This window comes from Platalea leucorodia, assembly GCF_965183815.1.
Source record: "Platalea leucorodia genome assembly, chromosome: 13".
NCBI classification, from domain to species: domain Eukaryota; kingdom Metazoa; phylum Chordata; class Aves; order Pelecaniformes; family Threskiornithidae; genus Platalea; species Platalea leucorodia.
In genome coordinates, this window is record NC_138835.1 from 13,596,697 (window position 1) to 13,621,356 (window position 24,660).

Here is a 24,660-nt window from a genome sequence, read left to right on the forward strand (position 1 = left end):
ATACAGCCTGCAGTACAGATTTACCAACCAATTATGAAGGTGTACTGTTGTGATGGGTATTATACTTTTTTTTTTGGATGTTTTTTCTGTTGTCTTTCAGTTTGAGCTTTAAAAATAGCATCTCTCCTGTAGGGAAATCAATCCATTACAAAAATAAAAATAAATGTGGCAGATTTTACTCATGCACACAAATCCCATAGTAAATCCAATTAGTATATACAAATCCATAGCCTTAAAATATGAGGAAATATATGAGCTTTGTCGCTTATCTTGTAAACCACAAAATCTGGGCTGCTTGTGGTCAGGGGTGTGTCATCATCATTAAATTACAAATTTCCAGTTCTCTTAAGATGCCTCTACTTGCAGCTTTTTCCTATTATTTATAAAATGATTTATGTACAGTCTCTCTTTGGTCATAAATGTGGCAATGCAGCTGGGCTGCAGTCCCCAGGCAAAAGTACCTTTCTAGGTGTCCGTGCCTCGAGTACCCAGGCCCAGCCCCAGCCCATTAGCACTGGCTGTTAAAGTGAAGCCCACCAAGATAATTTTAACCTGTAAACCAGCAAACCCTGATTGCTGAAACAGAGTTCTCTACAACAAAGAGCGAGCGAAGTCCTGTATGGAAAACTGTTTGTTACATTCCTCATGATTACTATGTAGGTCAGAAAACATCTAAATATACTTTGTATTTCTTCTACACTGTAGGGCTAAAAGGTGTGAATAGGATATGATGTTTATGCTTTATGAAAGGTTTTCCAGGGTGGCAGTTGGTCCTGAGCTCCTGAAGGTCTGTCTGACGCAGTATTGCACCCTTCCTCGAAGGGCAATTTTGATAAAAGCTAGTGTGTAAGTGAATTCTTCTGCGTACATCATGGACATGGAGGAGGAAATACGGATTACAAATGCTGAATATGAAGCAAACAAGATGGTTTTGTCTTCTGGCATTCCAGCCTAGTTGAAAGTAACTTTTTGTTGTTGCTTTGAGTAAAGAGAAAAGGACTTAATCCTAGCTTTTTGGCTCATGAAGCCAAATGATGTTATCATTGTGTGTTCAGCTACATGCAAATTCACGTTAATCTCTGCTAAATAAAAGAACTGAATGTAAGAGAAGTGGTATGAGCGCTAAGTTATTCCTAGTGTAACTCTGATGCAAAATATGTTACTTTAAATGAGGGAATTGTAGCGCTGATCATGAGGGCTGTATCTTGTGCATATACAAGTTTCCTTCTGGAAATATTGGCTGCTGTTTTGCTAGAAGGATGCAATACTTGCAGACCATTGAAACCATAAATGTCTTGCATCTTCAAGGATACAGTACCTTGGAGGGTTAAAGAAGCCCTCTAATGTAACTTCTTTTTTGGCAAACTAGGGGAGTCATTCCGTTGTGGTGATAACGGCTTCTGGGGTGAACAGTTGTCCCGAGGCGTCGAGTTCCTGTTTTCTGTAGCAATAATTTTCTTTAGATTCCCTCGTTCCGCCCCTGTTGAAAGGTTTACATAGTTGCAGCCTCAAGGACAGATTTTCTGCAAAGATATGACATATTTGGAGACCTTGGAAGTGATACCTCCAGATACATTGCTGGTGGGGCTGGAAAGTTTGGAGAAACTGTAAGACTGACAGCAGCTTTGGTATGAACAAGCATTTTCTTTTTTTTACAGAGTCAAGGACTGGCTTCTGCTAGGCAAGATAACACAGGGATAGGTACACTGACTTGTACTTACAGTACGGGTTTAGAACAATGTAATCAATTCTGCTGTTTAGTTTACCCAGAAACCTGAGGTAGCTGCTACTCTTGAACCAACCGTTAAGAGGGTTTCTTCCTTTCTTTGATTCTGTGGCACCACGGTTGCCCGTGGCCTGAACCGCCTGTATCTTTTTGAAGTGAAGCTGCTGCTCCTTTGCCTTATGCAAGCAGAGCGCTTGCCGATAGCCTTGCACTGGAAGTCTTCAGACATACATGTATCTGACTTCTTAATGTTTTGAGCATCCTTGCCTAGGAGAATGCAGCACTTTGACAAAAGTAAGTCAGAAACTTGTTACTGATGAGCAAGAAAGTTGAAAGGTTAAAGGTCCGTGACTGGAGAACAGCATGGGAAAAAGGGAAGGAAACGATCATCCAGCTGAGAGCAGTTGCAACAGCACTGTAGCAACAGTCAGAAGCAGCTGCATAAAGTTTTGTCCTTGCGGAGGTGAGGACTTGTAAATATGAAATTGCTGAAGATTATGTGGAGGCTTAGATACTCACCGTGATGCAGAGATTGATGTAAAATCCTATAGTGGCAAGCAAAATAGGGAGTTCCTAAGGGAAAAGCGCCAAACTGAGATACCTGGCTTTGACAGACATAACACTTCAAGGCGAACGCTACATTCATTAACTTAGATTCCAAAATAGGCTATTTTAGCTCCTCCTTCTGAATGGAGAATTGGAAGGGCTGTATGTGTGTGAGACATTCACATAGCTTTTGTCCTGGGCAGGGAGGTAAAAAGACTTGAAATACAGGAGGAATCATGCAGTTTGGTTTCTTGCAGAGAGGAAGACAGAAGGAATTGGCTTCAAATATGGCAAGCTCTTCTACTAGGAACAGAGTGCGCTTCTGGCTTTGTTTCTCTTAATTGGAATGGAATTGTGCAAGTTATAATTACTCTGGAAAAACTACTGTCACAAAAGCGGTGGGATCTTCAAGGATCATAAAAAATTGAGACTGACAGATTGAGGTTGTTTTGGAGGAGATATCGATAGCATTGCCATGCTGTCGTTTATCATTGTGTGCTTGGCTCGTCATTGGTACCTGATGAACATTTGTAAGAGTGCAAACTAAATTTTCTCATTATTCTCCTTTGACTAAAATTGGGTGAAGGAAAAATGTTTACGTTACACCATTGCCAACCATCTGGAAAAAATCTAATTTAGTCTATCCATAAAGTAGAGCTGGAATGCTTCATAAATCTGTAAGTTATTTGCAGTGTGCTTGGCTTTACTGAGAAAAAGTTTGTTGTTTCTTTACACTCTCCCTCTAGAGGGAAAAATCTCCAGTTGTCCCTTCAAGAGTTCATAGCAGTAGCCTGACGAAACTTCTCTAATGGTCACTAGATGCTGATTGCGTGGTGCACAGTGAGGCCCAACAGTTTTATGCAACAGTGAGATTTTGAGATATAAGGTTCTATTTCTTGTTCCCAGCTTTCTTGGTTAAGGATGCCGTAAGGCTTATCCTCTTGCTGAAGAGGAGAATTTCTGTTTTGCCAGCTGTCTTTTCCTTCTTTCAGTTCTCTGCTCCTTCTAGCTGTACTTGCCTGAAATTTAACTTGCAGTAAATAAGGTATGTTTTACAGTAATGTATATGATGTATTTATACAGAGAGAAGCGTGGCATAGTGCATCAGCTGTTCTTGTGGTAGGTAGCATTCATCTTCAGAATGACTTTGGTATCAAAGAAGGCTGTTTACTTATGAATGCAAGAATCCATCTTTTGCCATGGGAAGAAATAGGAAAATTGGTATTTGTCAGGTGTGCATGTTTGTGCACATAAGAAATGTGGAAGTTGCTAATTCTGTTTCCCTGTCTTGTCAAATAGATCATCTAAAGCAGCTGGGTAGTTGCAAAAGAAGACTTCGACAGCACACAGATACTTAATCGCTAAATCAAGTTCAACAATGCATTAGAGGAAGCTGGATTGGCTGTACAGAGATTTCACACTGAAGGATGAATAGTGAAGAAGAGTTTTATGATGCCGTTACAGGTGAGTGATGGGCACAGTGCCATAAAAAAAAAAAAGGAAAAAGCTCCCACTATAAACTGCATGGTGTGTGTGGTGAGAGGCTAGTAATATATTGCTGTTAAGAAATAAATAAAAAGTAGAATGCTGTTGGTAAAACTTGTAGTGCTGTTTTCTGAAAAGAAGAAAGAAAGAATTATAATTCGGGTTCAGACTTGGAAATGAAGAGGCTTTTTATGAGAGCTTAATGCTCGCTATCATTTTATCACTATAACAGTCCTTTAGTGGCAAAGTCTTGCTTTCATTTTCTGTAAAATGCAGGTAATTTAATAGCAGCTTGAAGTAATGCTTTTAACACCCTTTGAAAGGTGCAATATCTTCCATGGATTATTTTTATTGTTATTTTATTTATTTTGATGGAAAACTTATCCTGAAGAATTGAAGTAGAAAATGTTTTTCTAGTCAGAAACAAATTACTGTAAAATTATGCTTTCAAGATAGGGAGCCAGAAGTCTTTGCAATCCAGTGTTTTTTCTAGAAAAGCAAACATGAATCACTTCAAACTTGAGCAGTGTATCAAATAGTACTTTTCTTTGAACTAATAAGGATGAATGGTTATTTATAAGAGCCTTACATGGTTTTAGTGGTGAAATAAACTGCTTAAAGTATTTTAATAAAAAAAAAAAAAGAAATCCTTTCAAAGCTCTCAAACAATTTTAAAGTCTTCCACTTAAATGTCTCCTTAGAAATCCTGTAATAGAGGTGAAATGAGAAATGCTGGCAATGGTGAGTGTAGAGCGCTTAACGTAGAATCATGGGAATGAAAAGAGAATAATGGGAAGCATGAAAGAATGGAAGTAGCATGGTAGATACAAGTGGGTGAGGTAGACTTAGACATGGTTGGTTGGAAATTCATATGAGGAGTAAACAGAGGGGGCTGGGTGAAGCAATGTGACTGACAGCAGGCTGTATCGGACTTGTCACAATTATGTCAGGGGGAAGAGAAGGAAATTTGGATTGCATTCATGCTAGCTAGGAGCGATAGGGGCTAGTACTCCAAATTCGTCTGTAAAGTCAAATCGTTGTACCATAAAAATCTTGAAAACACAATGGATTGTTTCTGCATGTCGTTAGTAATCTTTCAGTTCCAAGAGCTCAGGACCACGGCCATAAGTGAACTAGTTGGTTTGGTTTCTTTTTTTTTTTTTATACTGAAAAAGGTGAACAGAAATGTGTGTGCATGAGCTCTGTGTCGTACAGCTTTGATGTTGACGCATTCCTTTGTCTCTTGCTGCAGAAATACACAGCCCTCCGTGTTTGAGTCATCTGCATTTGAACACTCTGGTTTTGTCCACTTTCCGCTTCTTTTTCCTCTTTCTTCAACCTCAAAAGATTGATTATCCCACAAATGCTCAAGGTGAATGACTTCTGAGCTATTGTGTGTGAGATGTTCTTGTACCTTGCAGTCCTGGCTGGCTCTGCTCAGAAGCAGGATGTTGTGCATCAGTTCTGTGAGCACTCCTTGTCCTGTCCTAATCTTATCCTTCCACAGGGAGGAATGTGATGGCAAGAGAGAAGTTTCTAAGCAAAAGAAGATCTGGTGTCTTCATAGGCTCTCATCTGATGAGAGCAGCCACTCCAGGAACTAAACGAGGTTGAACTTTTTTCCCTTACATATGTTGCCTCGGAGTGTGCCCCACAGGTACTTTGTTTAAGAGGAGTGCTAAGTTTGGAATAGTTTGTTTCAGATTCTTTCTCCCTCGGGACTGTCTTTAAAGACAGGTGCTCAATCTCTTTCTCCAGCTAGATGCTTTAGAAGATGCTGACAGTTTGATGGATTACTTGCACAAACCTAGTGAAATCTGGACCTGGTTCTTTGTAGCTGTGTCTTGTTCAAGTCATACATAAATGTGATGCTAAGAACAACTGTAAATTGGTCTTTCTGCATTCATGTTGCCCAACTGCTGATGCCCGTAGCAACTCTTTGCTCCTGTTAGCACCATGGACTGTGTATCTTTCAGACGGTGCTTTGCTGAATTTTTTAGGTTCTAATGGGTCCTGATTGTGCCTGCGTATCATGTAGTTTTTGGATGGTCTGGACATGGTAGGTGTAGACCCACTACGCCCATGAGATCAAGTTCAGAATCAAGGTCCTTTTTGAGCCAAGGTGAGCTTTCAGGTTCCACAGTGAAAACTTCAGGATTTGGGGTTCCAAATTTTGATAAAAAAATGAAATGCCCTTGGCAGACTCCTCAGTCTGTTCTTTCCAAGGATACTCTCCTTCCTTTAGGTCCTTCCTAGGACTGGGACTTGGCTACCAGGTACAAACACATTCTCCAGCCGTGTCTTAGCTCCATGTTGAGATGAAAACAGCATGTACACCATACTCTTCCCCTCTTGCTCCCCCAGAGTCCTGGGCCATGTTTTTCCCAGAGGGAGCTGCAATGTATTCCCACAAGTTCACTGATTTTAGTAATTGGGTACTGTGGTTTGTGTCCTGTAGGTAGCAAACCAGGCTTAGTAAAGCACTTGAGCTCCGTGGGAAGTTACGCTTTAGAATTCTGCAGCAGTCTCAGCAGCAGCCCAAGTAGTATGCTGCCTCCTTTAACAAACTATGAGTTCACTCCTTGAGGAAGCCACAACTTTTCTGTAGTTATTAATTGGTGACATCCACTTCTAGAATGGGAATCTATCCTAAAGAAAACCCTGGGTTTTGTTGCGGTGGATTTCATCTCTTTGGCTGAGACGTTCCCTGCTTCTGACACTGTCCCCATCATAATCCAAAAGCCATGCTCATGTGATGGAATTGCGTGCTGTGTGGTTGGGAATCGCCCTCCTGGCAGATGGTTTGACCCTGACTGGATGATGATTACGCTTGTAAACATGCAGGATGGACTGTGTTGTATAAGTGATGAATCCAGTTAGTGACCGGTAAAGAGTTTCCACGGAGAGAAGTTTCTTTGCGTTCAGAGGTTATTAGCATTTGCTGATTAGTTGGAGACTTGACATCCTTACTTTATGAATGAATACTCCCCTTGGGAATCTCTTGGAAATGTTACCTGTGGTCTCAGTTAACTCTTGACAGCACAGCATCTGCTTTTTCTCAAATACAAGAGATAGTCTTTGCTGAGACTGGATCAGATAAAGTGGTCAACCCTTTGATGAATTTCAGATTCTTGGAAATTTTATGGGAGCATATAGCTTTCATCATTTGCCCTTAGCCTATGTCACCTTGGGTTTATTAATCTCATTGCAGGCTTGTTAAAGACTGTGTGCCATCAGGTTCTGCTGTGTCAGAACTGTATCCTTCATTAATTCTGTCTGATATCTATTTGCCAAAGTGTTTTGTGAAAGGATTGTCCCAGAACAGGAAAATGCTTGGTTAGTTACAGGGTAATTTATTTTTGACAAACATAAATAGTTCAGTTTTGCTTTTTTAAATATTAACCTGCAGTTCCATGGAAATCTGTTCTGTGCCCATGAGGTTAATCTGGCCCGGTGTATTTGTGAGGATATTGGCCTTCTGTTTCCTATTGCTTGGCTGTTGTTCACTGTAAACTATTGCTTTCGCTTGGGGAGGAGGAAGTGAGCTATCTGCTGCCAAATGTATATAATTTCATACTGTCTGGATCGAAGTAAATCAGCAGATTCTGCCATAATGTTTAAGTATTGCAAATCTTGTGAAAGACCAGCCTGCCTCCTGTCGGAGCAGCGCGATACGGCTGCGTGTTGGGAAGATGGACTTGTTCTGAAACGTGGAGAACGGTAATTTCTGGCAAATAAAAATTACTTCTCACGTCACTTGCCGTCTACGCTTCTGGCATAACTGTCCCTATTCTGAAGGGCTGAAGGTTCTCGGCACTACGCTGTTTTGATTCCCTTTCTGTCCTGAGTGACAGGGCTTAATTAGTATTTAAGGAAGTTGCTGACGGTGTGAAAGGGGAGGTCTTGTGTCTTTGTACATGACTCACAGAACAGTGTGCCTCTCTGCTCCCTCGTAGGTGGATGTGTAGCGTAGTCTGAGTGGACTTGTTTCATTTGCAGGATGTGGAGGAAGAAGGCTAAGAAAACTAGAGTTACTGGCAAGTCACTTTTCTTTAAGCTCTTGAAATAGATTAATGTTGGCACCCAAGTTAAGTATTTGACTTTGAAAATGTAAGACTTCTTAAAAGCTTTTATTTCACCCTTAATACACGTAAGTTGGAACTTTTGATTAAGCTAAGTTTTGACATTTTATTTCTGTGTGTGATCCCCTATTCTCCTTTTAAATCCCCATTTTTATCCTTGCTCCCAGTGGCTCTTCACCATAAAAACTGTCCTGTAAGTAAAACTTACCTAATCAGTTCTGCAAGTTCAACACTTTAATGGCAGCTGGAGAAAGACTCTTTTTGTAACTTTGAAATGATTTGTTGCAGTTTTTCTGTAAACTGTTTTTATTCCAGATCAGTACTTCGTCTGTGAAGAACATTCTCTGGAGAGTTCTTCACAGAACTATAATACTTAGAACTTCATTGAGAAATGGCTTTTAAAACTTTCTCAATGGGCTTGTAGTAGATAAGTCAGCTGATACTTAAGGTTGAAAGTATAGTTGAAAGTCTAGTGATTATTTAGCTGTGTACCCTAGGGTGTTGTTGTTGTTGTTTGTTTTTGTTTTTTAAAGTATTTAGGTGGAGATGCACTCTAATAAAGCAGACTTCATACTTCTGATATCTTATTTTTCTGGAGCAGGGGTTTAATTTTTGTTGTTTGTATGCAAGATACTTGTTTGAATTGGCATTTTTTTTACTTAGCAATGACACATTGTTGTCCATAAATAATATATATCTGAATCTAAATTCCCGTTGTGCTGTACAGGAACAGGGCAAAACAATTCTGAATCATGGAGCAGCAGAAATACTCATGTGGATAAAAACAATGAACATTTGATAGGATTTGCAAGGTTCCAGGTACAATGTAAAGACTGTAATTCCAGTAACGTTTTTCATAACTGTTCCCCTATAAGCCAGTTGACTATTCCTGTTATAAAGCTTTACTTTTACATCTAGGTGTGTGTATCTCATTGAAGTGCCCATTAAATGTGATGCTGTTCCTTATCTTGTAGGTGCTTGGTCAGCTTTCTGGGTGAGGGCACATGTACCAGAATGCTCATCTGTTTTTTCCAACTTCATCAGTCAAACTAATAAAAGTTATTTTGTTACGCCCTACAGTACTTGCCTTTTCCATCTCCTTGTACTATAAGAGGTTCCAAAAAAAGCTAATATGTGGTTAGAAATGCCATTTTAAAATTATAAATATTTTGTTGTGGGTTGACTGAAGATAGGCACATGTTTTCTTAAGACAGGTGTTTCAGGGTAGTCTTCATTGTAATGACCTGAATATATATATATATGACTATCATAGTTTCCAGTTAAGTACTAAGACTGCTAAGGTGTGGTTATTGCTGTATAATTAAATGCTTGTGACATCAAAATGTAGGAGATGGTTTAATACATGACATCACCCATTACACTGGCTGTTTACCAAATAAGATCATATCCGTGGTACTTCCTTGTGCAGTTTTGAATGTTATTGTCATGGTCCTGATCCCCAAAAAAGATGCAGCTTTTTGTTTCTGAACGTGTGCCTTGCATGACTTGCTCTAATAAAGTAAAAGCACCCTATTGGAGATGGTAACGAAAAGAAAAGTTGAAGTACTACTTACAGTAGATACTATCTATTTTTAAAAAGTCAATGCCAGAGGATCGCAACATTTTACTCTATTTAAAATCAAAATAATCTATGTCAAAACTGATTTTTTTTTTTTTTTTCTCCATTAGAGTGTTTATATGCTTTGTAATATTTCGGAATCTTTCTGTACCCACAGCTGGACTTTGGGATAGGCTGGAGTTGAGCGTGATGGTAACTGTCAGCACATAGAGAAGTGGTTGCCCAGGTTGTGATAGCTGGAAGGAAAGGAATACAAAAATGATGTTGGTGTATTTCTTAAAACTGTGGCAAGAATTGCATGCCAGCAAATAGGCATGTTTTCATGTTGGTTTTGGGTTCTGACTCTTAAATTGGAAGCTGGAGACTAAAGCTGTCTTGTGGTTCTCGATGAAGCATTGACCCTTGTGGCACTCAGAAAGGACTTAATGCTCTTTGAATTATTTTCAACAAAAATGTTCCTTTATTACACTGAACGATCAGCGGTGCTTTCTGCACACTGCAACAGTTGTGAAGGGGGATTGTGTTAATGCATCATTTTGGGGTGCTCTGTATTGATGCTGCAACTGATCCTTATTTGTCCTTAGCAATTGTTTTGTTTCTGCAGTCAGTCTGTGTAGGAGCATTGACAAGAGGCCTGTTGCTGTTGGTAGTGACCAAGAGTGTGTGTGTGTGTATAGGCATAAAATGTTTTTTTTACAATTTTCCGATTTAAAGGCATATGCAAAAATAAATTGTTGTTATTCTAAGTGTGTGTGGGGAAGTAGTGTGACTTAATAAAGTCATTAGACTAAAATCTTGGGATTGTTGGTTTAGTCCAGCTTGTACTTAGGGCTGCTTGATTACAGAAACTTGTCTTCCTGAGGATTCCTGTTGGTTTAACTTTTTTTTTTATGGTTAAAGCTGTTCAAAGTATGTTGTTACTGCTGGCATTGAGTTACAACGGTGTTTCCAGTAGCTGTCTACCCAAGGGGATGGAATTGGGTCATAGGAAATGAAGCCACTTACTGCAGGTCATGCTTTGGGTCATCCTGGTGTCCACAGCTTCTTGCTGTAACCATTAGGGAAGTGTTACCTGGTTTGCACACGTGGATGGCAAAAAGAAGTTGATATCCTACATGTCTGTTGCTCTCGTAGTCTGGATATTTGCCACTGGATTGTGAAATAGCCATTTTATCTGGTTTTTCCCCCCCTTTTTTTTTTTTTTTTTGTCCTTGCCTGTTAGCAGTATAAGTAGGCTAAGTTAAATTTTTTAAGGTCTTTGAGGAAAACTACATAACTGAACAAAATTACTGTAATCACACTGCAGCTCTGAAGAAGAGACAGTACAGCTAATCTGATTAGGAGCTACAAAGAGCTTGTAAGATTCTAAATTGGTTTTATATTCAGCAGTGTGAAAAATTAGTCGAGAATGCTTGATTAATGCAATACTTGGCTCTGAATACTCTTGGAAATCAGGTCGCTTAATAAAGGGTTTTCACTCTGATATTCTTTGAAATAAAATAACCTGGTATAAGTGTACTTATGCTGTGAGAGTTACAAAATGTGAGTAGCACTCTGTGGCATAATAAGGTTCCTAAGAAAACTATTGCCTAATGATTTTTATACAGGCTTTGATTCTGACAATTCTTCAGGCGACTTTTCAGAAGCAAATCATAAAGTTGCAGAAATGCTTGATCTAGATCCACACCAAAGCAATAGGACTGGAAAGCATAACGGAGAGACAGAGATTCAAGAAAATGGAATTAAGAGACACAGGTAAACACATAGTACTACACAGTAAATGAGAAGTGAGTATGTGCTGGCTCATTATCTTTTGGGGCATTACTGTTCTCGTTGCAAGAGGTTAATTCTCTGGAACTGAAAAGATACTTCACTTGTCTGCTTCCTATGTCAACTCTAGGTTAATGCTTTGCTTCCTTTATAAATTACTTCAATACCTACAAATGAAAATGTCCTGTTGTTTAAGGGGCTGATAATGACAGTTGTTTTTTTCCAATTACAGGACATCATTACCTGCCCCAATGTTTTCTAGAAGTGATTTTAGTGTGTGGAGCATATTAAAAAAATGCATTGGACTGGTAAGTTAGCTTGGATGAAATATGCTGATGTTAGGTCTCTTGACCTCAACTGGTTCATTTTATTGCTTAAACCTTAAGACACAGAATAATACCTGGTGCATTTTGCATTTTTTTTCTGTAGGGAACATCATATTAAACTGCAACTCTCTAAATCTCAACATCCATTTACTAATGGTACTATTTCCTTACTTGCTTTAGCTCTTGGAGCATGTGGATTGGCATTTCTAATGCTGTCCTATAAGAACTAGACTAAACCCATTAAAAATATAGTCAAATATGGTTTGATTAACGTAATGCTCTTTTCTCTGCTTTTTTTTTTTATTCTTTACTTAGCAAACTGTGATTTAGGCCTTTATTTTGGTGTGTTTGTGTTATTTTTTTTTTCCCCTCCATAATTTAAGTGGTTTGTGCCAAAAAAATTGCTTTCATCTGATTGAAGAGATATAAAAGTTTGGGATCTGTTAGAGTTTCTTAGAGAGCCCAGTGTAGGCTTGGAGTATTAACAGTGTGATGTGATTGCATCACAAGATTTATTCTTGGACTCAGAAACACAGACCTTTACATTGGTAAAGGACCCCGACGCTTGCGTCGTTATTGGCCATCACTGCTGTTTTCTTTCAGTCCTTTGAGAATTCAGTTACACGTTTGATTACTTCATTCTTATTAGGAAGGAAAATGATGTTCTGCACTGGAGGGCGTTGCTGCCATAGCCGCTTTTTAGAAGTGTTAAGCAATTACATTCATATCTAGTCTAGGTCTGCCAGTACAGTCCTTTGTGAATGCAACAGGCAAGTCGGTGAGCCCTTCCGCTAGCTTAATTTATGTCGTCAAAGAGATATAGCTGTACTGTCAAAACTCCTTTTGTTAGGATGAGTGACCTGTCTACTAGAATGCTTTGCTGGGACCAAATCAATTTAAGTGAGTTAGGGGTAACTTTTTTTTTTTTCCTTACTGCCTGTGACATTATGAGGAAAATGTTGCATTAACTTAACTGGTGGCTTTCTCCGTTCCACTAAGTTTTGAACACTTAAACGATGCTTTAGTGCTCAGTCATGAGTGCAACTTTTTAATTAAACAGTCAGTCTTGGTTAGATATAGTAGACGACCTGGGGAACTGGAAATCTCTGTGTGAACTTCATGTCTGTCTTGTATCCACATGAGAAATGAGAAACATTCTGATGTAAATAACAGGGTGCTTAAATAAAGCCACTAAAATTTGTTAGAGCAATCCAAATCCTATTCTTTATGTAACTGTTCCTTTTAAAAAATAATTTGTGGTTACTTCAGTAAAATAGCTAGATTTTATGCAAATAGGTACATGAGGATTTCAAAGGAATGTGTGGTACTTAAATATCAGTAATGAGCTGGTTGGCACATTATCGCTGCTATCTACAGAAATCTTAACATTTTCTGGTTTATGTAGATCACAGCATAGACGGTAGCATTTTTCTTGAATTTACTAGGTTAGCTGGATCGATTTTTGAACTTTATTCTTTCAGATTGCTAGTAGGGTTCTGCAGCGCTTCTAGCCCCTTACAGCTGTAGCATTTCAAGGTCTACTGTGGGCTTGCCATATGTCTTTTGAATGATGCTACAAATAAACTAACCCACAACTTATTTTCAAAATTCTTGTTGTTGTCAGTTATTAACTTAGTGTTGTGTCTAAGAAATTAACTTATCCTTTTGTTACCTAGGAGCTGTCTAAGATTACGATGCCTATTGTCTTCAACGAGCCATTGAGTTTCCTTCAACGGATAACAGAATATATGGAACATATATACCTCATTAATAAGGCTTGCAGTCATGCAGACCCCCTGGAAAGAATGCAGGTAAGTAACAGCTACCACCTTCTGGTTAGTTCAGAAGAAATTTTTCTCTCCCAAAATCTTTCATTTTAAGACAGTTTATCACTTGAGTGTATTTCTTTCTTTGGGGCTGTCATAAGAATGCCCGTATTTGCCTGTCTAGACAAGTTTCTTGTTTCATAGTGTCTGTATCAGATATTTGTGACACTTTCCCACTGGATGCTCTGCAGTTTGAGCCAAAAGTCTAGTGCTGGAGGGTGCCGCAACTGACCTCAACCCTTTTGCCCAAGGACCTCAACCCTTTTCAGGACTGCTTTAACTGTGACTTTTTGTGGGTTTATGTGTTGTGAAGATGAAATCTTGGCTTTAAGTCACCCTAAATTGATTTGTTGAGTGGCTCCGTGATTTTTAAGTTACTGGATGAAAAATTGTTGTGACAGAGACAAGCTTACCACTCTTTTCTTTGCCAAAAATGGTTGTTGTTGGGAAAATAATATAGTAACTGGCTGGTCTTACAGCAAGGAACTGAATATGGTGAAACTAGGCCTGTGTACATTAGGTTATACTGGTATTGCTCATAGCTCTGTTTTTATTTAAATGAAACTGGAATGTTTGTGTAGTATGTACCCCTACTTATCAGCCTGCAGGAGCTTCTAAGTGTTGTTTGTACCTGCTGGTATGATTCAAGAAAGCTCATCTGTGTCAGAAATAATGCTTGCCTGACACTAGGAAAAGCAAGACTCTGTTCCCAATGAGTTGAGTGTGAGGGACAGTCAAAATAGGGGAAAAGTAGATTTAAAAAATGAGGCTGTTCTCTTAGAGGTATGTGGAGAAGCATGGGGCAGAGTGTAACCTGACAAAATTTACTACAGTAAAAAGTTCCTTTTGGAAATGAGATTCTTATTAACTGCCTATATTTCCCCACTTCTATATCATTAATCCTATGGCTTACGAATGTTTTGGCCTTAAGCAATAGATAGCGCTTTCTTTTTGGAAGAATAATGAATTACTGTAATGTGCAACAAATATAATATACTAAACTTAAGTTTTAATGTACTGTTCTCATAACACTGTGTTCTTAATTTGCTTATAGGCTGTAGCTGCTTTTGCAGTTTCTGCTGTAGCTTCTCAGTGGGAGAGAACTGGCAAACCATTTAACCCACTGTTAGGAGAAACCTATGAATTAACCAGGTAATAATTACTTGAAATTGGGAGCTGGGGCTATTTGTGTTCCTGAGTTAGCAGACTCTCATACTAGTATGGTTGTTTATTCAGTGAAATAAATGGGAATCTACTAAAATATATTTGAGTATAGCTAAAATTATTTTCCCCCAACTATCTCAAAATCTTTGAGAAGTTGTTATAAAAGCTAATAATTTTATTTCTAGGTTTAGGCAGAGTATTCTTTGAATTATTCAGAGAAAAATTGGTCCGTGTCCTTCCACCAAAGACACTTCCTGACCAGACACTATTAAATAGTGTTTTACTCATCATGTCAGAGGAGTTAGTCTAAAGGGCTTCCAGCTTGCTTAAATAAATGGGTGATATGTCTGCAGTGGAGAAAAGAATTTTCAGTCAGACCTTCTCCTGCTGCGCAAACAGTTTTGGTATTTTCGTGAGTTATTTCAGTGAAATTTTTTCAAATGCCTTTCTGGGTAAAAAGTCTGGGTAAAAAGTTCTGGGTAAAAGGTGTTTGTGGGTTGGGTTTGGGTATAAAGAGAAAGTGTTCAGAGTACAAATTCTTTCATTTCATTAATTGTAAATGTGTTGTGGGACTAGAAAAGGAAAAATCTCACCTTCAGTTTAATCTAAAAATCCTTCGAATTTTTTTAAAGTATCAAGTAACTCTTTTCTCTTGCAATATTAAAAAAAATATTTACTGTTTAATGCTCTTTTTTTGTTGTTGCTAGGGAGGATTTAGGATTTAGGTTTATATCTGAGCAAGTCAGCCACCACCCACCTATTAGTGCATTTTATTCCGAAGGCCTCAATAAGGACTTTATTTTTCATGGATCAATCTATCCCAAACTAAAATTCTGGGGAAAGAGCATAGAAGCGGAGCCTCGGGGAACAATTACTTTGGAGCTTCTGAAGTGAGTATGAGAAGTAAATACCTTTTTTTATGTTAATCTCCTTAACATTTACTTGAATAAAAAGATAGGTGATAATCGTCCTGTTGGCTCTTCATAGGTGACTATCCAAAAACCTCTTGCTGAAGAGGTTGTAAGAGTTTATTTACAAGTTAATTTTCACTGCTTAATTTCAGGGCTCTGTTTTTTTAAGTTATGCCATGCTTGCATAGCTATAGCAATTTGACCTAGTTTTTCCACTATGAAAATTAGCATTCTGTAAAACTTGAATGCTACTGAAAGCTAGTTCTGTGAAGGCATGTAAAATTTAAATAGAGAGATAAAATTCTATTACCAGGCTGTTCAAGCTCATCTCACTTTTAAATATTGTTGTTGGTTTTGATTGCGTGCCTATGTTTGCATGGAAAGAACTGCATCTTCAGAATAGCTGTTCTGCGTGATAAGGGAATGTGAGAAACTGGTTGCCTTGTCACCTGTTTAACACTTCCCGTGTGCGATCACCTTCCCGTTAAAATCAAGAATGCCTCTCCAGATTACTCCCAGGTTTGTCTCTAATTGTGTATGTCTCTCATAAAGTATGTGACTTTCCATAAGTTCATTTGTGCCCTGATGGCACAAAGACTCTTGAGCTTTCCCAAGTAGGACACAAGGATGCACTAGGTGATAGTTGCAGAAGAAGTATTCTGCAATTGAACACTCAAGTGCTTTATAAAAGCTTTCCTCAGCCCTAACTCTGAGGTTGTTTTGAAATGTCGTCTTATGAAATTTCTAGACATTTGGTTTCAATAAGGAGTCAACCTGCCTGCCATATCAAGCATTGACTTTTCCTGCAGTTTCTTTTGAAAGCATAGTTTAATTTTCAAGCTGCTGGCATCTAATCTTCCAAAGCTTATGAAAGTATGAACTGGTCTTGGATCTAAATGGTGATGGAAATAGAGGAAATTTCTTCTGAATGTAGAAGGAACTATGGATGTTAGTGTAGAATGCAGACGTGACAAAAATAAAATTTGTTGCTTGACAGAGCGCCTTTATTTAGAAGACTATTAAGATTCTTGCTCTGCCTAATTGAGTTACAGGACACAGATTTAAACTGGAATATAGATGATTAAAGCATTTATTTTAAATAATTGCTTCAAGTTAGCAGCAGAAGTTGAAATCAAATTTTGAGCCTCTCAGTGTTGTGATTCATACCTTTCTGTTAGTTTGAGTAGTCTGAGAACTCCTCAGGGCCTGAGTGAACAAGTAACCATTTAGGCAGCAAAATTGCAAGACAATGCTAAGTACTGCGTTTATGTTAACCATGACTATGTTTTCAAAACATGCATTAGAAAATGTACTTCTTCCTCACTTTTCCAGCACAAATAAGTGTTTCAATTTATCAGCACTGGCCGTAAGTGTCTTGTGTTTTGTTTTATGCTATACAGCTTCTGGTGTCAAGTAGTTCACGAATAAAAATGTGTGCTAAGGCTGGTGGGATGGATTTGGGGGGGTTATGGTATTTTTTTCCCCACTTGAAGAGTAGTCATTGTTCTGCAGTATGCTTGAAGACAGTTTGCTGTGGAAAATAGTCAGACTTCAATGATCTGGCTTTTCTCTGTACTGGAAAATGACAGAGCAGTTGGAAACATTAAATAGGAGTGTTCTCTCCATACTTAATGGAAGTAGAAGTACGAGGCATTTGTTACAGAGAGGACACTGCTTGTTTCTCTATTTTTTGTATTAAAATAGAGTTTGCAAGCTTTCCTGAGATGGATTGATTGCCAACCACGTAACTTCATTTCTTTTACCAGCATGGAAAGATGAGTGAGAATAGGTGGCTATGACTCTGCCGAGCTAGTGATAATAGGAATCCTGTTGTTTAACATTTTGACCACTTTCAGAATAATGCCTTTTAGGGATTTAGCATCTGTTAATTCATCTTTGTAAAGCTTTTCACAAAACAGTAAGAGCAACAAGAAACTAAGTGGAAAAATCTTCAATTCCAGGACTTTTCCTTCTTCTCAGTAAATCTTTGGGAAAAGGATGGAATTGAGTCATAAACTGGATTTTTAAATGTCATGTTTATGAAGCTTGAATATAGTGCTATCATGTCCCACTGGTGTTAAACCACCAACCAAAAAAAATCCCCAAACTGCCTTCAGTGACACTGGAGCAGACCTCATATACCGATGTGGAAGCTTGTGGCCTATTTATGAAAACTACTTATGCAGTTTGCTGACTCGTGTCACTCTCTTCAGGTTCAAAACCCTTTACCACTCGGTGTTTGTAAAATGAAAACTTGTTTAAGTGGGTTAGTCTGACCCACCCTCGAGGAGGAGTGTCTTCATATCAAACCTTTGCCAGAAGTGGTAGCGATTAACCTCTCTGCTGGAAGGCTCAAATATTTATGTTCGGTGATTTTTTATCACAAAAGGGTACTAGAGGTTCACAAGAAAGAGCTTTAGGAAGAAGTTTGCAGTGCTGCTGCAGTAGTTGAATAGAAGGCACTATTAGGCATTATTTTGTCAGTCTGGTTCTCCTGCAAGTATTATGGTTTATCACATACAACTTTAACAGTGCAAATGAAAAAGATGAATTCCTGGAGTGCTGTTTACATTGGGCTGGAATTTGTAATCAGAAGCACAGCAACTGTAAAACTTTCTATTTCAACTCTGTGAGAAGGAAGATATCACTTTATTAACTTGCACTAATGTTTAGATACAACGCATTGTTGGCTTATAAAGAAAAATCTGTTCCTTTTCTCTTTTTGAAGTTAACTGCTGGCTGTTCATAGGAGTGCTAAATATTTTGCCCTGCCATGAGCAGAATTGAAAACAGGCTTACATTCCATCTCAAACTCAAGAAAATGATTTATTTCTCTATTTTCTTCACAGACATAATGAAGCTTACACATGGACAAATCCAACCTGTTGTGTACATAATGTAATTATTGGTAAACTGTGGTTAGAACAATACGGAACGGTAGAAATTGTAAATCACAGGTAATGCTAATCATGAAACTGAGGGTTGGCTTAGAGGGACTGGTGCATGGTCACTTTTGTTACAGGGTGTTTTGATTTTTGTCAGATTACACAGGAAGCTTTGTTTTGTAGGTCTAAAGTCTTGTATTTTTTTTCTTTTTTTCTGTGTTTTTTTTTTTTTTCTTCTGACAAATACAAACTATTTGTTAGACTTGGCTTAGTATCATGATGATATTAATGAAAAGGCACAGGGCTAGATGGCTTATGGGATACAAAGATTTTACGTTTGTGAGTTACTCATTAAATTCAGCCATATTGGCAGAGAACAGAAATTAAATTTAACTCCAGAACCATTAAATGGAATAATTGTTGGAGGCTTGCAGTGGACCTCCATCATGTTGAGTGTGATTTGGCCCTCTTTTTAGTTTTGAAAATAGAGAATGTCTTAGATTAAGGGTACAGCATGGAAAAATGACTGCAGAGTAGAGTAATGTGAACTTAGAGCATGTCAGTTGCTTTGCCAACTGCCTAAATAAAAGCTTTTTACCTTATATAAAATAAATTACCTGCTGTAATGATGGAGAGAATTTTGTGAAAACGGTATTACTTCTGCACATGTTTTTCTGTCAATAAATGGGAGCTTTAATTCAGCAGGGCTGCTGTTTTGGTACTTCTCATAGCATTGAATCTACAATCCTGTCTCCTATATTGGCACAAAAGACCCTGGATGGTCTTTGTGTGCTCTGTGCTTGACATAGAAACGGGGCCTGATACCTCGCCGGGAGAGATGATTGACATACATGTACATCTCAATGCAAGGAAGATGCTGAAATATCGTGCTGGTTTACATTTGTAAAATATTTAGTTCAGAATTTTTGATACTCAATTTAAAGGTAACTTTTGAATGCGCTTAACTAGATTTTCCTGCACAGGTCATTTGTAAAAGTTTTTTCTCATTACGATTAGCTGTAAATAGATATTAATCTGAAATGCAGTGTGCTAATAGTGTGGGTTTAGTATGCAAGACTGCATTCTGTTTTATTCCTAGTACTTTTGATAAATTTTAGATATACATGAAACTCAGAAGTATGGTCATGTTTTCAGTTGGCTTTCACAGGCTGATGTCTTCGTGTGCACGTTGATTTCTTTTTTGTCCTTTTTGTGGAATTTTGAAATGTGTGTGCCTTTTCTAATGCTCTAGTCAGATAATAAATCATAGTTAAAGAAAAATAATTATATAAATAACTACCCCCCAGCTAACTACTAACTGTAACTATATGAAAAACACTAAATAAGATAAAAAAAGTAAATGTACTAATGTATTTAGGGGCTTGCTGCTTTAAGCATGTATTTATTTCCTCTACAGTACTGGAGATAAATGTGTCCTTAATTTTAAACCGTGTGGACTGTTTGGGAAAGAGCTTCACAGAGTAGAGGGATACATTCAGGACAAAAAGTAAGTGATAAAAGCCTCTTGGCCTCTCCGTTTCTCAGCATTGTGGCATTTCTTTAGTGCTGGCATAGTAACCGCAACTGATGTGACTGCAAAGTTGCCAGCAATGCAGATGGTAACCCATTTCAGTTCTCTGTGTCAGTATTAAACCCCTTGATTCTAGGATGATCATTTTAAGTGTTATTAGAAAAAGTCTCTGGTCCAGTCTTTGGAAATAAAGATATCCAGGGAAAATGCAGAGTACTCGTAACTGATTTCACTGTTGTACAGTCACAATTCCAGTCTTCAGTTTACAATAATGACAATTTGGTTATTAGAAATTTTTAATCAAACCCAAACCTGTCTTGTGATTCTGAATCTCTATATTGGAAACTGTTGGCTTTATGGCACCCACGCTCATTTTAACAGTGGCAAAAGCGCGCGACTAAGTCATGAGGATGTGTTCTGCAGGACTGGATGCCAGAAAGACTGGAATAAGCTGAAGCCTTTTCTTTGCATTATCAAATATCTGACTTCTAAGAAATCTGCAAAGAAGCACAAAATACAACAAAGTAGGAAGCTGGGCATTTAATATAGATATAATATTTAATATAGAATCTGCATGACTTGGCTTAGAAGGCTTTATAAGAAGCAAAAGCTAAGTCTCCTTTGCTTTCTCTGCAGCAGAAAGAAGCTGTGCGTGATCTATGGCAAGTGGACAGAATGCTTATGGTGCACTGATCCCACTACGTATGAGACTTACAAAAAGAACGAGAAGAGAGGTGGTGAGCAGAAGAAACTGAAGCCGGTAAGGTTAAGGATTTTTTAGGGAGAAAAGATATTGAAATATGAGAAGGAAAACATCATCTTTACGGAAATGGTCAGGTGGTGGTGAATGGAGGGTTTAAATTGTCTTTTGGTAGGGGTTGGATGCGAGCAGTGTTAGTCCCATGAGAAGGCATTGCACTTAGAACCTGTGTAAACTTCAGTGTGAGCTGCTGATGTTGAAGAGAGTTCACAGGACTGGTGTTTGCTAGAGATTTGTCAACGAGAAGTCATCAAATATCAACCCCCAAGCTGATGTTGTTCAGTCCTTGAATGAGGAAAGTGGCTCTACTGCCAACTCCAGATGTAAAAATACTAGGATTTGGACATTTAAAAAAAAAATTTACATGTTTTTTAAGTCAGTTATACTTCTTGGCAATGCAGCCTTTCGGAATTTATGATGTAGACAGCCTTGGCAACAAAGGGGTCTGGAAACATGCAGGGTTTCTTCATTACATGTAAGCAGTGTCAGGTGAGTTACTACTAAAGCCTCAGTGTTATATGGAAAATGTAAAATCTTGTGTGGAGCAGCAGATGGCTATTGGGTTTCCTGATATCAACAGGGTCTTGCAGACCCTGGTTGCTCATTGCAAATGAAAATGAGAAGTTTGACAGAAGCTAGTCACTCTTAATGTTAAGAGGCTCAAACTTTTTATTAAAAAGTATTCACATCAGAAGAATCTAGAGCAACAGGCCTTGCTTTTGGCTCTGGATTCCATCATGGTACAGGCTTATATTTTGACTTTTTTTTTTTTTTTTTTTAAATAATAAGGTTCTGTTCATCTTACAAAAATCAACTCTTTCTTTCCTTCCTTCCTGTTGAGTCTATATTTAGATGGGGAACTGTCTAACAGTAAACCAGATGTTGACATGGAAAGTAGCCTAAAAGAGTCTTTTAAAATAATGAATACTCAAACCAAATGATTGAAATTAGACTCTTAACCATATGGAGCTGTTTTCTAGTGTATAAAACAGGCCCTGTTTAACTTAATAGGGTAGTTTTGAATAAAATAAATGAGCCATGTCAGAGGGGGCAGAAAGAAAATAGAAATGGGGTGGGAGTGAAGGGAGGGAGGAAAACTGTGATACTGTCACTCTGGGATGTTATTGCCTCAAACTTCCCATCTGGTTGTTGTGGTTTTAAATGGTTTCTCATGGTGAAATCCTCTGAAATCCTACAATGTAGCTGTCTGTGTCCTACAACAGTCAGATTCTCTCAGATTCTGAGAGCAGCCTCTTGAAGAATGCTGCGTTTGATTTTATATATGTATTATAGCAGTGCATCTGGTAACAAAGGAACTTGGAAGGAAAGACACTGTTTATAAACTTAAGTACGCAGTCCTCATAGTGAGAAAACTGGTAGTGATAATAGTTATTAGAATCTAGATCATAGGAAATCGGACTGAAACTAGGGCATATCTGTTTTTTAATCACACATCCAAATCTTTTGCAAATGATGAAGCAATATCCAAAAGCAGGCATGCCCTATTTATCTATCTTAGGCCATTGTGGGAACTGCTTTAAATTGCAGTCTCTGCTCATTTCAACCTGAAGAAGTAATAGTCATGTTAGGTGAAATTAAGCTATGGCATGGGATAGAAGGGAAGCTAGAGAAAAGACTTCTGAAAGACATTAATTTACTATTATTTTTTTTTTAAACAGACGTTCAAGTTGCACGTAGGTGGTGGGATACTATTCAGAGATATCAGGAGCAAGACATTACAACAAAAATGAAAGGAACAGTATACAGAGTGAGGAAAAGCAAACACGAGGGGTGAGGCAGAAGTACAGGAGAGTGTTTAATATCTCAAATTTGAACAGATTCTTCAACAGTCACTCTAGATGAAACTGTCCAATTTCCCTTTGTTCCCCTGCCAAATGTTACCTCTGTTTCAGAGTGAAGATGTTATTAAATCCGAAAATGATGAGGCTGATGATATGCCAGAGGTTCAAGACACAGTGCAGTTCATACCAGGCAGTAAATTGCTTTGGAGAATAAATTGTAGGCCACCAAACTCATCACAGGTAACTGTTTCAATCAGTCTGTGTATTGCTATCGCTAGTGACTTATCCAAGGAAACATGAGTAATGTTCAAGGGAAGCCTTGTTGAAGTGCCTGTCCTATTGACAGGCTCTGGCAGTTCTTGCTGCAGCAGTAAAACTGTACTACAGCAAGCGCTCTGCTTCATTCCTGGGCTGAGAGCATCACTGCCGTGTCGAAGCTGGTAGGAAGAATGCACGCTCTGACTGCAGCTGCTTCAGTGTGAGTCTGGTGTCCTAGGTTAACCTGTCTGTCTGCGAGATCTTCGCACTTGGAGTGGCTGAAATACGGACGCACGGTCCCTTCTGCTGACCCTGCTGTTAGAAGACAGGCTTCCAAAAAATGCAGTAACTGGGCAGCTGGATATTAACTTCAGTAGTTTCAACAAGACTTTTTGGTCTTTTAGCTGTGGGTGTTGTTTTCATAAAAATCATGACATTAAATATCAGATATGGGGGAAAATCTGTCTTGATCCTCTGAAGCAAAGACTGCTTAAAAAATGAAAGCTGTGATTTCCATCCCCTTCTGCCCTTCCTTGTCCCTCCCCTCCAACAAAAAAAACTGATTTTGTATGAACCAAACCTTGCTTTCAGGGTAGCCAGCAGGAGAATGTTTGACTCAGTGATTTCTCTTGGAAGTTCTGTTGTATCCATTTGAAATAGGGAACCCGGTGCCACTTGGCCAAAATAACTTCTATGTTATCTTTAATTTGCTTTGAAGATGTACAATTTCACCAGTTTTGCTGTGAGTCTCAATGAGCTAGAAAAGGGCATGGAAGCAATATTGGCTCCCACTGACTGTCGGCTACGTCCAGATATCAGAAATATGGAAAACGGAAACATGGGTATGTGTTTGCTGGAGGAAATCTTTTCAAATGAGTAAGTTTTGAGAGGGGTGACTGAAGGGACGTTGGTTGATACAGGAACGCTGTCTTCAGTTTCTCATTTCCAGAGTAACCATACCTCTTCTTCATCCTGTGTTAATGAACACGCTTTTGAACAATGTATGGTGTCTGTTTTCTCCCAGAAAAGTCTGGGAGAGCAAACGTGTCCAAGGCAGATCCCAAGACTGCTATCCTCTGTTATGGTGTATTTGCATGTTTGTTAACTCGTGGGGATCTGGCAGACATGCTCTCTTGCTCTGGAGTTTGTCTGGAAAGACATGTGGTGAACAGACATGCTCTGTTGCTCTGGCCTTTGTCAGAAAAAACACATGGCCAAATATGAAAAAATCACTCTCTTATGCCCTCATCTGAGTTCTTTCCTGCTGTCTCGGTGCAGTGTTTCTGATAGATAAAAAGCCAAAATTTCAATTTCGACTCTGTAGCAGCAGCTTTTCTGAAATGACAGTTTTAGTTTTTTGTTGCCTGCGATTTTCATTGTTCCGTGAGATTGTGTACAGCAAATGCTTTCTCTTGCTTAAATGAACTATATTTCATCTCTCTGCAGTCTTTTCTGTGTTTTCTGCATTTTCGTTTCTATTTTGCTAAGTAACCACTTTCTCTTGAAATGTTTGTTAGATGTGGCTAGCAAAGAAAAAGAGAGACTAGAAGAGAAACAAAGAGCTGCTCGCAAGGAGCGTGCAAAAGATGAAGTGGAGTGGCACACACGGTAAGGGGGAAGGAAGCTGGGCATTTGTTTGATGCTTGGAATGGTTTGGTATACTGCTTGAAATGTTTTTATTCAAGACAGCGTGTGTTTGATTTCCTGCATGACAGCACAATTTGTAGTGTCGCTTAAAGCATTTGCTGGGTCAACAATTAAATAATGTAGCTGGAAGCCAAAATTGCTGATAACTGTCCTGGAGAAATTATCAAATAATAAATGCTGAAACCTGTCATAATTAACTACTGTGGTAATCCTGGATTTTTTTTGTTTTGTTTTTTGAAACCTACAGAGGTCACATTTTTGTTAGAATGAATAAAATGTTAAATCTCCTCTCTCCTTTAACCAATTCCTGTCCAGCTTTTGGCAGTTGACTAAAATGTTGTGGGCCTTTAGGGCCTTTTATT

The 24,660-nt window shown here is 38.5% G+C and overlaps 1 protein-coding gene across 6 annotated transcripts in view; it reads left to right on the plus strand.

The window, feature by feature from the left end:
* The window catches only part of OSBPL2 (oxysterol binding protein like 2), a 39,142-nt gene that overhangs the window by 10,383 nt on the left and 4,099 nt on the right, over positions 1-24,660 (plus strand). For 3 of the 6 annotated variants that reach the window (XM_082326213.1, XM_082326212.1, XM_082326214.1), the window contains 12 exons: positions 3,572-3,736; positions 11,026-11,173; positions 11,421-11,496; positions 13,191-13,325; positions 14,395-14,492; positions 15,212-15,394; positions 18,265-18,372; positions 19,718-19,807; positions 20,468-20,591; positions 22,505-22,633; positions 23,370-23,493; positions 24,169-24,259. In XM_082326213.1, the coding sequence (XP_082182339.1) occupies positions 3,700-3,736; positions 11,026-11,173; positions 11,421-11,496; positions 13,191-13,325; positions 14,395-14,492; positions 15,212-15,394; positions 18,265-18,372; positions 19,718-19,807; positions 20,468-20,591; positions 22,505-22,633; positions 23,370-23,493; positions 24,169-24,259 (1,343 nt within the window). In that variant the 5' untranslated portion in view covers positions 3,572-3,699. The other 3 variants (XM_082326215.1, XM_082326217.1, XM_082326216.1) reach the window with 3 other exon arrangements.